The 17,319-nt window shown below is 46.8% G+C and overlaps 2 protein-coding genes across 3 annotated transcripts in view; one reads left to right on the top strand and one right to left on the bottom strand.

Annotated features, from left to right (window-relative positions):
- RBPJL (recombination signal binding protein for immunoglobulin kappa J region like) overlaps positions 1–7,301 on the bottom strand; it is a 29,088-nt gene extending 21,787 nt beyond the window's left edge. Inside the window, exons 1-2 of the mRNA XM_043527339.1 lie at positions 7,172–7,301; positions 6,432–6,546 (exon numbers count right to left, since the gene is read on the bottom strand). Coding sequence (XP_043383274.1) covers positions 6,432–6,546; positions 7,172–7,301 — 245 coding nt within the window. The remainder of the gene's footprint in view (positions 1–6,431; positions 6,547–7,171) is intronic.
- The window catches only part of MATN4 (matrilin 4), a 33,506-nt gene continuing 17,655 nt past the window's right edge, over positions 1,469–17,319 (top strand). Inside the window, exon 1 of one of the 2 annotated variants that reach the window (XM_043527295.1) lies at positions 1,469–1,558. The gene's annotated coding sequence lies outside the window, so the exon portion shown is untranslated. Of the gene's footprint in view, positions 1,559–6,375; positions 6,515–17,319 lie in introns of those variants that run through there. The other variant, XM_037877147.2, reaches the window with a different exon arrangement.

Raw genomic sequence — 17,319 nt, 5'->3', positions numbered from 1 at the left:
TCCTGCTGGCCAAACATGGTGCTGACAGCACTTCCTGACTCCGTTTCTTTCCTCAAGGTGGGTCTCCTCAGCTTTCCGTACACTGTGCTGGAGAAGCATCTTACCTCTCTGGCTAAGTCGCAAACAAAACTTATACCATCATAGGGTGGCACAAACATGAACTAAAAAGGTTCTTCTACCCTTCATGGGCTTCTCTTCGGCCCACCCTCTGCGCCCTGTTTCCACCCCTTTCTTGGCTACCTTTCTGGCTCTGGGATAAAGCACTTAGACCCCAGGCTGGTTCCCCTGGAGTCCCCATCCTCCTAAATACCCTGGCTCAGGGCCTTCCAGAGGAGTCTGACCATTCCCTGCAATTCCACTCTCAGACTGATCTCTCACTGACCTTCTATAAGGTCCAGGCGTCCACTAAGCTATCACCTGATCCTTCTTAGTTCCACCACCTCAGGCTAGGAAGCAGCTAATTAATTATGGTTACAAGCATGACTGGTTCTCCATTGCCCTGCACCTTGTATATTCATTTATGCCAGTGCAAATGAGTGAATAGTGGATGAAATCGTTGCTATTTCCATTTGATAGCATTGTATACTCACTTTGCACTGGTGCAAATGAAAACAAGGAGAATTAGGCCCAAAGGCTCTGATTTTTTATTTATTTATTTATTTTCAGAGTCTCAGCCTGACCTTCAGTACTGTGGGTGCACTTGTGGGTCCCAGTTCAACTCTCAGCTGTGACGATGTGCATGGTTCATTCACAGAGAGTCTAGCCCCAGATGAAGGACTCTGCTGAGGGGTTCAGCTGGCTCTAGTGTTGGACCACCGGCACTGAAGCTCTTTAAGTTTTCTATCCATGTGGTTCTGTGTCTGCCTAATAAGCTTTGATCAGAGACCAACTTCAGAGGTACACATTCCTCCTTGATTAAGGTCAAAAAGGATTGTCTGGACATGGAGGCAAATGCTGAAGAAACAACAACAAAGGGGAGTATTATTCTCTGGAGCTATCTTGATTTAAGAGGAAGGAGCTGCTTCAGAGACAAAGGCTAGATTTGTGCAGCATAAATCAGTGGGGAAAAACATGCTGCTCTGATTTCTGTTTAGCCCTTTTTACTCTTCTGTCTCAAAACACTTAAGCAGCAGAAGAGGCAAAGCTCCCATCAGTCATCCCCTCCTCTCCAGAGCTGCAGGATTCTGTTTTCACACAATTCCCATTCACCGGCATAGGGATTAGATAGCTCCAGATTTGCACTGAAACAGGATCATTGCCAGAGCTTGTTGGGAGGAAGGGAACTGGGGTGAGGTCTGTAAACCCTTTGTAGAGGTGGATTCCACTTTGGGAGAGTCCCTGAAATGCCAATGGCAGGTGGAGGCAGAAAGGAAGGCTGTGACCAAGGCCAGCTGCTAACTATAAAAATAACCAAGGCAATTACAGAATAGGGAACAGCTACAAAATGAGTAGGAGGCAGCAGCAGGGAGTACTGTTTAGGTGGAATTAACCACAAGGTTTTCAGTCAGACACATTGAGCTGATCGTCACTGAACGACTCCTGCTTCACAGGTTTTCATGTGAGGATATTTTTGCATAGGGATATTAATATGCATTCAGAGGGCTATTGAATGTGATGTTATTTAACATTTGCAAACAGAACCACGGGTATGTGGGTGATTGCACAGGGCTTACTGAAGTGCATAATGGGATACTTGTCCATGTGTGGTTATTTACTGCGTGGGACTGGCAAAGCAGTTACATGCCAGATAGAGACAAGCAGACTTTCTCCAACTGTGCGGATCTGATATCTGACAACGGAGTCTGAGAATCAGCGACAATGATCACTTGGGAAACTGAGGTGCTATCCCTCTGTCTTTTCTCTGCAGCCACTGCTGTCTAAACATTGGAACTAAATTGTTTCAGTGATGCACTTTTAAACAGTGTTCACCATTCTGAATGCCGTGGCGACCACCCAGAGTTCATCATCTGGTTTAAATTTACCTCGTGAAAGTCAAAGGGCCTTTGCCAGAGGAGCTTAACAGACCTGCTCTGCAGTTTTCTGGCACCTCCTAACTGTTATGGGTTATAGGGAATTATTCACGCTGTATGACATTTATTATATGGACTTCTTAAAATGCTTTGATTACAGTATTGTCTTATTACAGCATCACATTTACAGTGCTGCAAGGGCTGGGTTCTTGGAGCTCTTTCTAAAACCCCCTTTTCTAGCTGGAAATCAAATGTCTTTGCACAGAGTGAAGTATTGGTTGGAAGCAAAATAATGTGGAGGATTTCTCCCCCAAGGACCTTTTTCTGGTTGGCTGATATTTGTAACCCTCCCGCTCCCAAATATAGGATGTACAGCACTCAGGCTAGCACTGCTTGCACCTTGAAATAGATACCATCTTTTTCAAAATGACTCTGGAAAGGGCTAAATTGTAGTTTATTATCAGATGTGGTTTGAGCTGTGACAAGGAACTAGAGTTGTCAACATTGTATTTCAAAAATAAGGGTCTGTTTTCTTAGTATCCCTTTCTTACCCCTCCTGATATTTATTAATTATTAATGATGAACAGTACTCACCTACATTCATTTCTTGCTGCTTTTTGCAGCGCTCAGCAACTCCTGATCTTCTTGTACAGAGATGAAAAAATAAGGGACTGTTGACAACCCTACTAGGAACTGAAGTTTATAGGTAGCAATAAATTATTGGGTAACTAACGATCTGCTCCATGAGATCATATCAATCAATACTTTGTATTGGTTCCACAGTTCAAATGGGCCCTTCTTCCTTTCCTTCTCCCACCTCTCCCCACTAGATAAGGTGATACCATACATTTGCCATGCACATGCTGCCTTGAAGCTCACCTTCCATTTTATTCTTACATGCAAGTGGGTTCTTGTGCTAGCTGCTATCACAGACATGACTCCTATGTTTATATTATGCAAATAAAGATTGTTGTTTTTTAATTAAACAAAACAAAGGGACACATTCAGCTCAGACATCACTCCTGATGCCTAATCTTCCCAGGCATTAAATCACATGCCCCCTAGCGATTCAGCAAGAATTGCAATTTATTGTTTAATAAACATTCCCTCAGGAATGCGTTTCAGCTGTGCCCCAGCCTAGCCTTCCACTTGTGGGGGCAAATCAGGTATCTGTCCTACAACTCCTATTCATACCCACAATTGATGGCAGGTGAAGAAAAATATGGGTGCAGTTTTACAGGCACGAATTGTACTTTCTGGGTCTTAGAAAATGTTATTCTTTGTCTGTAACCATAGCAGTAATGTTTATATGTGCTGTCTGTGTACATTAACAGATTTAACACTCACTCATTTCTGCTAAGTTTCAGAGTAACAGCCGTGTTAGTCTGTATTCGCAAAAAGAAAAGGAGTACTTGTGGCACCTTAGAGACTAACCAATTTATTTGAGCATAAGCTTTCGTGAGCTACAGCTCACTTCATCGGATGCATACTGTGGAAACTGCAGTTTCCACAGTATGCATCCGATGAAGTGAGCTGTAGCTCACGAAATCCGATGAAGTGAGCTGTAGCTCACGAAAGCTTATGCTCAAATAAATTGGTTAGTCTCTAAGGTGCCACAAGTACTCCTTTTCTCATTTCTGCTAAGGTAATGATCCAGCTATTCTGGTCTCTCTGTAACTAAAGTAGAAGTCTATGAAGATCAAAGTATGTTCCACACATTTAGGGCCTGATCCTTCAAGCCTTTAGTCATGGACATCTACTCGTGAGAAAGATTTGCAGGGCTGGGTCCTTAGATTATATTTTCACCTTCTCCCAGTTGAAGGAATTGATTGTTTTGCTTCTTTGCCTTCTGAATCCAGCTGCATTGCAGCTTGCCTGGGAGTAACTGTTACAATGAGTTATTAAAGTTTCATACAGTTATGGAAACTGAACGACTCAGTAAAAAGAAACCCATTTTACAAGTCCGTGTTACGCCTTTTACTGAGTGTTTGCGATAGCTGCTGACTGCATTGCTCCTTTGTATGGCATCAATGCTATATTTTGTGTGAACGGAAAAGTCATTAGAAATCACGTTGATGGGAAACCTGCAGTAACTGGGAGCCCTAACTTTTCAATACCTCTTTTAATCCAGAAGAAGCAGACCTTGATGAGTTGTGTGAGCATGTGTATTTATAAATGATATATTTTGGTTGCTTCACCCACAAATGAAATTACAGCCTTTTTTGGGGTTGAGGAATGTACTGCCCAGGTACAGCAGCACCAACATTACACAACAGTTGAGAATAGGGAGTGAAAAAAATGTGGCCACTTGAAATTCACCAGGGAACTTAGGTCAGCCAGGGGGTTAATTACCCAAGGCAGAATGTAGCCCAATCTGTCTAACTGGTCAATGCCTAATTTCTCCATAGCCAGAGGTCCCAATATTGTATGTGAATTGACCTGTGCTGTGTTATGCAGAAGGTCAGGCCAGATGTTTGTAATGGTCAATTCTGTCCTTAAAATCTATGAATCTATGACCTCCAAAACACTCTCAAATCCGCAAACATTGCCTATTGGGATCCCCAAGCCGCCAAGTCAATGCAATTTGTATATCTGGATTGGCACACTCACTCATTCTCCTCTGGGACCTTCACAGTTAAAGGGTTTTGCAAACACATGCCAATGCTGGAATAGGGAAGAAAAACAAAACCAATCCCAGGGTGTTTAAGCTGAGTGCTGATAAAGGCAGAACAGGTATGAATAATTTTTCAATTATATAAAGTTTGAATATGATAGACATTTTTTATGATTGAAATTTCCACTAGCACACACCTTTGCTTGACACCCTATTCTGTACATGCACGGACATGAAAAACTCAAGACAAATTAAATGGATATATGATTATTACCTGTCAAGGAAATTCCATACAATTAACCACATCACTACATAAAGTAGTGAAACTCTATCGCTATGAAAGTCCAGTTCATGTACTGGGCAACACAGTACTCTCAGAACCTTACACTTTAACTTGTGCCAAGTTTATTCCTGTTTAGATTTTTAGGAATCATGTGTACTTCAGCATGCTCTGGGCTTGAGTCCCCTCTTGTTTATACTCATGTAACTTCATTAACTTCAGTGGAGTCACTCCTGATTTACCTCAGCATGAGTAAGAAGGAAGTTAGACTCAAATCTGGGCCAGATTCTGTGATAATCTAAATTCATTCAGTATAGCTATGCTGCTGTAAATCAGGAGTAACTCTTTACACCAATGGAGTTATAGCCATTTACAGTAGGTGGACCAGATTTGGACCTGATTCTCCTCTCATCCATGCCAGTGTAGATGAGGAGTAATGCCATCCAAGTCAATGAAGTAACACAACTGTATAATTGGTGTAAACGAGAGTGGGGGTCAGGCTCAATGCCTGTTGATATGGACCTGAATGTTGCGAATTTAAACAGGCACAAAAAACTCAGCACATTAGAGTTGTGGTATTTATACCAGCTGAGGCTTGGTGTCTATTTACAAATACAGAGAATATAAATGTGTGTCACACCACTGGATGGTTAATTGTATGCAGTATATTTTATCTTTGAAATTACAACTACAATTAAAATCCAAAGAAATCTTTTGTACATTTCCCACAGAAATAAACCAATGCTCTGAAACCAAGAAATAATTCTAAATCGGAACTACCAATGGGCTAATATTACATAACAGTAGGTGCACCACATGTGTGGGTATGTGCAGATGTGTACTGGTGTCTCTATGTTTAGATCTGCACCTGCTCTGTGTGTGTGTGTGTGTGTGTGTATTCGGTGAGTGTTAGCTCCAAATCCCAGCGTGTGGCATAGTTAGACGCTGCACTCTGTAGCGTTTTGTACGAGACAAGGGGAAACAAAGCCCAGCTTCTTTAGGCAGCAGCGGTGAGCGCTTTCAATGAGCGCTCGATGGCCACCCAGTGCAGTTCCCTCTTCTCTCCAGCCTCTGTTCGGCTTTCAGGTGCCGCCGGACTCCTTGTTGTTTTTGTGGCTACAGACTAACAGGGCTCCCCCCTGATACTTGTCTCCAGCCTCTGACGCTCACTCTCCCGCTCCCAGCCTTTCGCTGTCAAGTCCATGTGGACTCTGGCTTCACCCCCGGCTCTGCGAGCGGGCAGGTGCGCTGCAGGGTCCGGGCAGCTATTTCTAGCCACGCTCTGTCTCCGACGGCGCCCGGCCACGCTGGAAAGCCGCTGATGAGCCCCGGCTCCAGCAGCCCGATGCCCGGGTGGGTGTGACCTGACCGGCTGGCCCCCCGCCCTGTGCCAGCCCCTCTCCCCGCAGCAGCCCCGCTCGCTGCAGTGTCGAAGGGGGAGGGGTCGGCTCCTTCCCCCGGGCCCCGCGCCCGCGATGCCGGATTAAATGCGGCTGACGCTGCCCCAGCCCCTCTCAGTCCAGGACAGGCCAGCGGCTGGAGCGGGGTCCCCGGGCGCAGCACCCACCTGTACCAGCAGCACGGGGGTGTCCTCCGCCCGCCTTCCGCTCGGCTCCGCAGCCGCCCCTCCGCGCTCTCCAGCCGGCCGAGGTGAGTGAGGGGCTCCGGGGGCAGCAGGGCACCTGCAGGGCAATGCGCAGCGGTGGGCGCAGGGGTGACAGCTCCGCAACCAACCGGCTGGGCGGCGGGTCACCCCGTGGCTTTCGCTCTGTGCCCCAGCGGAGAGTGGGGGGCCATCCCCGGTCCCCCCGGGGCTCCCCACCCAGTGCCCCCCCCCGCCAGCCAGAGGGAAATGATCCTAAAACCCCTGCGGCTCTCCAACCCAGGGCCCCTTGAATGATCCTGAATCCCCTAGGAGCTCCCCACCTCAATGCCCCTTGCCAGCCAAAGGGGAATGATTTTGACTTCCCTAGGGACTCCCTCCCCCAGTGGCCTTTGCCAGCCAGAGGGGATCAATCCTGCTACCGGCTCCCTGTGCCCAAAGTTCCCCACACCTTTGGCCCCTTCCAGTGTGGAACCCTCCTTGCCCCCTAGGAGCTGCCCACTCCAAGTGGCCCTGCCTCCTGCTCCAGCCAGAAGGGAACAACTAGACTGTAAGTTCTTTGGGGCAGCAACTGTCTTTTCGTTCTGTGTTTGTACAGCACCTAGCACAAAGGGGGTCCTGGTCCATGTCTGGGACTCGCAGGTGCTACCACAAGGGTTCTCCATCCAGCATGTTCCCTACTACCCCACTTCCCACCTCCCTACTTGTCAGGGTACACGAGCTGTCCATGTCTTTGCCCTGTTGGTAGGTGTTGGATGTAATGGACTGGGCTAAGAACCAGGCCGGACACAGAGAGGATAGTGTGATGAGTTGTTTGTAGAGCACCAGCCGCATAGTGGGCACTTGTGGATGGTGTTCAGGATGTCAGGGGAATGGTATGGGGGAGGGAATAGAGGTGTACGTCTTAGGAGGAAGGACTTTTAGCTCCGTCCTCTCCACTCCCCCACGTGTGCCTGCAAAATGTAGGAGCTGCTGTCTGCCTGATCAGAGACCCTAGCCGTTGCAACCTCTCTGCTCAGTCTGACACCCAGGAAAGCTGGGGAGTTTATAAAGAGTTAGTCCAAGTTAATTCTCAGGGGAGCTGAGCCCCAGAATGGTGCTTGGAGAAGCAGAAGCTCTCGGGAGCCAAGACATGGCATGGTGCTCAGAGGGAGTGGGAGCTCACAGGGGCTGAGACTTGGCATGCCACTGGGAGGGTGCAGGAGCCCACGGGAGCCAAGCTCAAGGAGAGGCTTATAGGAAGCTGGAGCTCCCAGGAGCAAAGACCTGACATGGTGTTCAGAGGTAGCAGGAGCTCATGGGATCTGAGATCTAACACCATGGTCAAAAGGAGCAGGAGCTCCCAAGGGACAGGTCTGGAGGCATCACCAAGAAGGGGTGAGAGGTGAGTTCCCAGGAGCCAAGTCCTGGCCCCAGAGCTCAGGAGCAGAGTCCCAGCATCTCTCCTGCATTAAAAACTGCCTGAGTGAGAAGAAAGAAAGGATGCAAAGATCCAAAGAATGAAGTACCCGGTCAGTGGGAATACAGTGTGAAGGAAAACCAGAGAGAAGGAAGGAAGGGTCCAATGGGACATGACCTGCACAGATTTTGCCTGTTTCTCCTGAGACCTGGGCATGCCTAGAATCAACTTTCTCCTCTGGCTCCCCACCCTATGCTCTCCACCCAGGTTCAGATCTAAACTGCAGCAGTCCAGGACACCCTCTTTCCTTCCTATGTGGAGTGCTCTGTGCTGGGGATGTGGTGCTGGAAATAACGGAGCATGCTCAAAAATCTGTATGTTGCAATTTAAGAATAATGTGGGGGACCCACTCTGTCTCTGAAAAAGTTTTCAGCTCTTTTTATATTCATATTGGAGATTATGCTCCAGTAAGCTGTTCCCAGTTGTATGGGTGACTGATCTTACACTGTACATGTTCACCATCTGCCTGTATTAGGAAGTTTCCTGCAGATACTATCCAGAATCTGATTTGACAATGAGGCATACAAACTGATATACATGCCTTGATGTAACATACCAAGCATTAGAATGTCTGGATTGTCTAACAAGATATGCACATAATTGTGCTCTTAATTTGCTTGCACTGTTACTGCAGTCATAATGCAAACTGGATAATTGCATAGGCAGATGATAATTATTTATATTTGCATAAGCATGCAATCATGATAATTATGCAGGAAAATTAGGCATTCAGTTGTGTGCACATTTCACACAAGCAATTATGCAGCTAACTCGTTTGGAAAATTAGACTGTTATACCTTTGTAATATCTGTGCTAACATGCAATAATCTGAACTAAGCCAAATTAAGCAGATGTGGAAGATGAAGTTATTTGCTTTTTCCCATTGTGCAGGATGGAGCAAGGGCAGCATTTGTGATGGTGCAGAGAATCATTGGGGATTCATCAGGAGGCTAGCGTGCAAAGGAACACTGTAAATAAAGCGACATGGGGGAAGAGCTCCTGGGACTAATACAGGTTTACTTGGGCCACAGCTGCCAGGAAATGGATCAGTTTAATATTGAGAATGTAGGGCCTATTCGCACTAAGGAAGCCAATGGGACTTCTGCCTCATTTGAGCCCCAACTGCACGTGGGCTAAAGTTGTTACACTAAAATTCTCTGCAAAAGCTTCTCCTCACCTTACAGAGGAGCCTTTGATATATTTTGTAATAATAATAAGAATTAATAATAGGCACTGAACATGTAGTTCAGAACTACCGTTACAAATTGAGTTTCAGAAACAGGTCCGAGCGGTTCATTCTGGGATGCCACTAGATTTGCCTTTGACTTGTGCAAAAACCCAGAGCAAAATCCTGCTCGCAGATCTACCTGGTAACTCTCAACTCTGATATTTTTCTCTCAGAGCATGGCTCAGTGAAGTGAATGGATCTTCTGCACCTGGAAGGCATGCAGAAGATCTTGGTATTTTTGGTAAAATGACACTTTGTGTCTAAGCAGCCAGGCCCTTACTGCATTCAGTTGGAAATGTTATTCAAACACTTTCATAAATTCCATGAAAAGGAAGAATTAAAAAACATTTAATCAGATTAGACAGGCTGGATCTTCGGAGTTGCCTTTAAAGATGCTTTTGGAGCTAACTAGGCTGCACTTGCAGGCAGTTTGTGGTCCTAGATGGGGCTAGTGCTGTGATTGTTCCTCTTGCGCTATTTCCCTGGAGGTTTGCAGCAGGGGTTGAAGGTTTTCAAGGGAAGTCTTTGCTTCAATTGTTTAAAAGTTTCCAATAGGGGCCCCTTTGTTAGATTTCTGAACAATGAGTCTCCCTTGTTAAAACCTGGAAAAAAATCATAAAATGAAATTTACAAATGTTTGAATGAACAGGGCTGAAACATATGAAGTGACGAGGTGCAATGTAGTGCGTGTGTGAGTGAATGACGGCCAGATGCTAGTCTGCGTAATTAAGAGGGAAAAAATGTTTGCGAAAATAATTTGGTTGTGTTTTTAGGGAAACTTGTTGGACATCTGCTGTTTCCAGAGAAACTGACTAACCCCTTTATATCAAAAGTCAAACACAAGCATCACCTGGGAATGGTACAGGGCTGAGCTGCCCATCTGACTTGTTGACAGTAATAATTAACTAATGTAATAACTTTATCTCCACCTCTGGCCCATATGGTAGCAGCTGGAACATCTGGGTTCAATCCACTTAATGTGAACTTGCCCAGATTTTAATCAGAGCTGGCATAAGGATTTCATTCAGAGGTCAGTTACTGAAACCCAGCGTTCACACTTCTTTGTTACCTGCTGCTGGGGCTGGAAGAATTGGCCCTCTGTAGATATTTGCAACACAAACATAGCTTTCAGTGTTATGTAACATTTTTAGTGGTTAGAAGCATTCTTTTCCCTTTCCAGTCTTGGCAAGATAAGGTTCTAAATATAGCCCGGTTAAAACAGGGAATGGTATAGAAATGTGCATAGAATACACTACACAGGCTACATGGGTTTTTTTGTTTGTTTTTGGGGGGGGGGGCAGGATAAAATTGTAGAGCATCTTGTTTCAGTTTTAACTTTAATAAGCTCACAATAAAATGACAAAATATTGTATTCCATCTCTAAATGCAGTATTGTAGGAGCAGGCAAAAATCATGCTTCTGTTCTTGGGTTTTTATTTCTCTGGGGTCTGGTGAGCCTCTTCTGTCAAGCAGAGGTGTGTGTGATGGGAGGAAATTGCTAAAATGCCTCTATAAGTAGATACGTATATGGACCACTCTTTCCACAAGAAATTCAAGCACCTTATAATCTTGAATCCTTTTATCCTCATAATACCTCTCGCAAGATGGAGAAGTGCGATTACTCCAATATACAGATGGTAAACTGAGGCACAGAGATGTTAAGTGACTTGGCCAAGCTCACATGGGAAGTCTGTGGCAGAGCAGGGAATTGAATGCTGCTCTTCCAAGACTCAGGCTACTACTGGGCTGTCACTGGACTACCACAGGACTCTTTCCCCTCTTCAGAGGTGGGATTTTGTTGTGCTTGATGTGCTGTCTAAATCTATTAGTGAAATACATTGGGCTTTCTTCCCCACCCCGAATAAATGTGTAGAATCTATCTATCATATTGTAAGGCACCTCATATCTTAATATCTAAGCTCCTTTCTCTTCTTTTGACCTCAGTGACCTATCTTTCAAGGGTATGTTCTCTTAAACACTGTACATGATCAGTCTAAAACATCCAAGTCTGTATGTACTTCAAATTCACTATTTAAAAGCATGAGGCCATTTTTCATGTTTTTGCATTTAGAAATAAGGACTTGGAGGAGAAGACTAATTTGTACCTTCAGGAGACTGAAGGCAGGGTGAGGTGTAAGTGCTTGACTCGTGACACAGGAGCTACAGTTCATGGAAGAATTGCTGTTCCTAACTAAGGATTTTATTTTAAAGGTGGGATGTGGTGGAGCTGCAAGATTGTCCCATTGGGTTGCAGAGAAGCTGGTATCACGGGTGGGAGATAACTGGATCTTTCAGACCCAAACTTCACATACTTCCCTAGATGTTCATGTGAACTGTTTTGTTCAGGTCTGCAGGGTCTCACACCTGGGCATGTTAGGAACCTTGGTCATTTTCCAATGAGCTCCTTAGCAGAAGTCAAGATGCCATTCTGTATGGCAGAAGCATTTCACATAGATTTGCAGGTCCTGATATTTGGAAAGTCTTGGGCTCAAGAGAACCCTTTTCCCAATTGTAAACTAAGAGGAAAGGTTCAAGTTTACTATGGGTTTGCACAAACCAGATAGAGGACTTGTGGTTATATTGGAATAATTATGTGACTTTTCCTGGAGAACCCAGTTTGGTGTCAAAACTCTCTGGAGAACATGAGGAGCAGCCTCAGAATATTCCTGGATCTCCAGATGCAGCAGAAAACTTTGCATGCAGCGCTGACGAGAACTTTGTGAACACAAGCAGAGTTAGCACAAATTACAGCTGGTTCACACATGCAGATCAGACTCAAACCAGGGCTGATTTCAAATGCATCTGAGGTTCAAGTCAAATGCTTCTCAGCAGGGATCTAAATCCTGCTTTGTGGAATTGTAGAGACATCTGCTGAATGTTTCCATTATGTACCTCTGTGGGCACATCTACTCTGCAGCTGGGAGTATGCTTCACAGCTTGAGTAGACAAACATGTTCTAGTTAGATGGAGCAGTAATGCAGGCTACAGGAGCCTAGTTTCTAAAGTGCACTAAGCTGTTGCACATAAATTGGTCCATATAGGTCCTGCTGGTGTGCACTCAAGGTTCCCAAGCTCGTTGTTTGAAACAGCACTACATTAAAGTGCTCTGAGTCTAGGGAGCGCTGCAAAGAGATTATTCATTACATTATATACTACCATACTGAGTTAGATACATTATTCATTACAGCAGAGGTGGGCAAACTACGGCCCGCGGGCCCGTCCTGCCCGGCCCTTGAGCTTCCCGGCCAGGGAGGCTAGTCCCCGGCCCCTCCCCTGCTGTCCCCCTGCCCCGCAGCCTGAGCGCGCCGTGCCGCCAGCGTGGGAGGGGGCTGCATGGCGGGGGCAGGGGAGAGCGGGAAGGGAGGCTCATCTGCAGCGACAGGGGAGCAGGTGGGTGGGTGGCGGGAGCACAGCGAACGCGGGCGGAGGACTCAGGAGGAGCAGCGGACGGCCGTGCAGCCGGCCGGAGAGAAGCAGCACTTTGAAGGGGAAACCGCCTCTTCTCTCCGGCGGTGCGGCTGCCCCTGCTTCCTCTGAGTCTTCAGCCCATATTCGCAGGGCCGCATTCTGAAAGGGGCTTTAGAGGGGGGCCTGTCGGGGGGTGGGGGGGTGGGTAGGGGGCGGGGCAGTCAGGGAGCAGGGGGGGTTGGATAGGGGGTGGGGTCCCCGGGGGTGGTTAGGGGCAGGGGGTCCCAGGATGGGGTGGTCAGGGGACAAGGAGTAGGGGGGGTTGGAAGGGTCGGGAGTTCTGAGGGGGGCAGTGAGGGGGCAGATAGGGTTAGGGTTTGGGGGGGGCACAACTTTCCCTACCTGGCCCTCCATACAGTTTTGGAACCCCGATGTGGCCCTCAGGCCAAAAAGTTTGCCCACCCCTGCATTACAGTATATACAAAGAGAAAGCCTTGAAACTCCCGATTTTTGGATATCTACATAAAGTGCAAAAATTGCTAAAAATAAACCCGAAAAATGAAATTAATAACCCTGCAAAACAGAAGCAGATTATATGAATGTTAATGTACTATATTACATTTAACATTATATTTAGTATTATATTTCACTATATTGACATCATCAGAATGAAATGATTTAACATGATTGAAATGAAACATTTTGATGTTTCCAGATGGATATGTCTCAGAATTTCAGTTCTGTGCTAAGTTCAGAATTTTGCCATTTTGTTCCTAATTCGGAATGAAAACAGCTTTTGAAATGTTGGAATTTCCTGCAGGACAGAAATTCCCTTTTCCAGCCAGCTCTAGTGTTCAGTTTCTTCCTTGTCATCCTCCATGTCTGAAGGTACCAGGGGAAGCTGCGGATATTGCACTGCAGGGCAGGCGCTTTTGTATGTACAAACAGGAAACGTCCAACCCTTTGGGTGCTGCTCGTCCTCTTTACATTCCACTATAGTGTCAGGAAGTACCTGGAATGTCTGGCAACAGGGCAGGTGCAGTCTCTATAGATATACCTGAAATGCCTGGCAGCACTTCTTACTATAAAAAGTCCTTTGCAGAGACTTGCCTGGTTTGGGATGGGGTGTCCAGCCAGAGGATATGGAAGAATAATCACGGACCTAGTGAGAACCATTTGCCGATCTCATCTTTGCTCCTCTCTGTTGTGCTGTGAGTGTCTGAGAGCAGACACCTGCTGTCACTACTATTCTGGCTTTCACTTTCTGTTGGTTTACATAACATCTCCAGCTGTGTGAACTAAGCACAGCTGGTGGGGAAGGCAACATTAAACCCCCGCCTCTTTTACCATGCTACTGGAAAGGGGTCCTGCAAAGCTGTGTGTCACTGTTACACATAAGATGCGTGTGTGTGACAATTTGGGTCTTGGAGGATAAAAATGACTCCCAAAACATTAGAAAGAACTGGGATTTGCTTCCCCACTAGTGAAAAGGACTGGAATTTAATGCAACATAGAAAAGTGTCACCCCTCCATTAAACCAGGACTGACCCATTATTATTGTATTGTGGTAGCATCTAGGGGCCCCAGTCACAGACTAGGGTCCCATTACGCTAGGTGCTGTACAAACACAGAACAACAAGAAGTCACTGCCCCGAGGAGTCTACAATTCCAGCGCCTTTGTGGGAAGTTAGCATTACCAAAGGCACAGTACAATGGTGCTGTGCTCATCCTGCCTAGCAGCTCTACGCAATGCGTAACTGATCTCTCGTCATGAGAATGTTCACCCCTCAGCCAGCTGCTTAAATTGCCTCTCCCCTGCCTCCTCCCAGGATCCTCAGGAACAGAGGAGCTGCCCCTTTTCAGTTTCGCACATGGCACGTATTTGTATGTAGGGTTATTAGGCCAAAGCGGGAAGGAAATAGCTGAATAATAATGTGTGTTTCAGGAGGCAGAGCCCTAATTTCCACTAAGAAAGGGGTTAACCCCTTGCTCACACTCATGCAGGGGCTCAGGGGAAGTGATGAAGCAGGGCTGGGGAGAAATGGCTCCATCAGACTTGGGGGGTGGAGGGTAATAGGAGCCTGTCTAAGAAAAAGACCCCAAAATTGGGACTGTCCCTATAAAATCTGGACATCTGGTCACCCCACCCTGGCATGAGTCAAAAATCAGCTGAGTAGTCTGCGTGCCCCGGCTCTGCAGCCTGACTGATCTAATGACGGCTCAGCTAGAGGTTGCTCTGTGGGAACCAGGGGACCTGGCTTTCAGGCTTTGCCACGGACCTGCTCTGTGACCTTGGCAAATCACCTCTGTGGCGTAGTTTCCCTCTCTGTGTAATGGGGAGAATGGTACCGAGCCACCCTGCTTTCAGATCTGTGGATACAATGCTTTGTAAAAGACCCCGGTATTATTATTTCTACTAGAGCTGGGCGCAGACAGGCAGTTTTCTCGCACGGAGGATTTAGATAGGCCACAAGTTGGTTTTTTTCTGATTAGGAACGAAAACCAAATATTTCAAAATTCTTCACAAAGGGAATGGAGTCCTGGCTCTGGGGCAGTCCACTTGGTGGTTTGCTACAGACTCTAGGAGGCCCTCCCCACCCCTGTGACAGTCCACAGAGCTGGCTGCCCCAGAGCTGCGGACCCTAGACGCTTGGGCTCCCCAGCAAAACCTGCCTAGCAGCCAGGCCTCCATCAGAACCCTGCCTGGGTTCCATCAGAACGTCGGCAAAATCAGACGGTGTCTGCGGCACATTTCAATTTCTCCAAATGGGCAAATTCTGACAAAATGATGTTTAGTTGGAATTTTTCCAACCAGCTGTAATTATTATTCTTGTCCTGTGTCCACACCAGGTACTACTGGAGCAGCTCATGAAACTTTCTGGCAATTGTCCTTCCTTGTCCTCCACCAACTCTCCAAAAAGTCTCTTTCTCATGGATACTTTAAGAGTGGCTGGCACCCAACCAAAGACCCTTGGGGATATGCCCCACTCTCCTCTGGCCCTTGATCTCAATCTGGCCATCTTTGCTATTGCCATTTTAGCAGGTGGAACACGCCGTTCTGAGTTTGAGACTTGTTTGCTCCTGAGGTGTTGAGTAAAGCAGCAGAAATCCCAGAAATGCAGACAAGCTGTGTGAGTCACAGGAACACCATCGCAAGTCCAAGTGAAATGGCGGTGATTCCTGGGGTCTAATCCAGAATCCATTTCTCTGCCTAAGACACAGGGGTCAGAGATTTTTCTGTCTGCAAAAGTGCTTCAACCCCCTGCGACTTCCATCCCCTCTCTCATCCACCCACTCACTCTCTCATAGAGTCCAATAGGCAAAACCCTCCCAGCCTATGATAGCAACTGGAATACAGAGCTGATCTGCATCCCCAGGGCTTTCAGATCCCCGACCTGTGATTGTGGGTCAGAAGTGGAATATTCCAAACATTTATATTAACCTGTAGCTAGGAAACAAATCGCCAAGGAGGCCACACTGAAATCTGAAGCTGCTGTTTTCCCTGAGAGTCAGGATTTGGCAGATAATCCAGACAGACAGACAGAGGCAATCTGAGCAGAGAGCAATGCAGGAGAGTTGGCACTGTGCTCGGATGTGCCCGCGAGCGTGGAAGCAGCGACACACACAGGGTGTTGAGCTGACATACCTGTTTGCCCTGGGGGATCCATCGTGAAGTGGGGGAGGCCTCCTAGCCTGTGATCGCTCTGTGAGTTGAGAGGAGTCTGTAGCCACCATCTACCCTTCTGTTCTGTACTGTCCCTGTGCTGCCCTCTTTTGCTCACGTATCAACAACCAGGTGAGGCATCCTTCTGCCCAGTGCAAAGCAGCTGATTATTTATGTCCTTGTTCCACTCTGAAAGTCAAAGAACTTCTATCTTGGCACCCCTCTTGTTTTGGAAACCTTTTTGTCTCCTTAGCCTGAGCCGAGGTCCCTATTGCCCAGTGGTGCTGGAACAGCTCCCAGCAGCCTTTACCTTGAGCAATCACACCCTGATGGTATCTCTTTGGCTTTATAGCTGAGTCATTATCTCCAAGGTCTCCTGGTTATTTCCTAATTTTTCAGTCCCGCCCAGTATTTGCTCTTCCTTTCAGCACCTGTTTTCCAGCTGTGTGCTTCCCACACGTCTCCCGTCTCTGCCAGACAAAGAGCAGCGGCGGCAGAGGGAGACAGGGCAAAGCAGAGAAGGGGGAGAGCGTCAAACAGGCATAGCTCAGTGGGCAAATCCCAGCTCTCCCATGGGAGGGAGGAATGAAGAAATGACCGGGGTCACCCTGTGGGCTGTCATGGGGGCATGGCATGTCAACAGCTGGGACAGATGCACCGTCTCTAAGCTGGCGCTGCTATCCTAATCACAGCATCGGGCATTATAGCCTGTGCTGGAGGGCCAGTATGCTGTCATGCCTGATGTCATGACTGGGATGTGGCATGCATTATTATTACACAGACCTACCCCAGGCAGACATTAACCTCTTCCAGCCCAATGGAACTTTAAGAATTATCAAAGAATTAAGAGGATATAAAATAATCCCCAATTGTTGTTTCTTGTTAGTTTCTCTCCCTTACAGTTAATTCTTCTGTCTGTGCTGGCTTTGAAGATACCCGGATACAGACAAACCCAGGCTCCAGGCCAGCCTGCCACTGGAGTAAGGCTTGGTCTCTAGAAACCTACATGGCACAGCTGACTAGAAATATTTTGTGGTTAGCAACTGCTTTTTCCCAGAAAAATATAGTTTGGAAAAAAAATCTGTTAAAAAAG

The sequence above is a fragment of the Chelonia mydas genome, chromosome 13 (genome assembly GCF_015237465.2).
Source record: "Chelonia mydas isolate rCheMyd1 chromosome 13, rCheMyd1.pri.v2, whole genome shotgun sequence".
NCBI lineage: Eukaryota > Metazoa > Chordata > Testudines > Cheloniidae > Chelonia > Chelonia mydas.
Note: the sequence above shows the minus strand (reverse complement) of the source record. Positions and strands in the feature narration are given on the sequence as shown.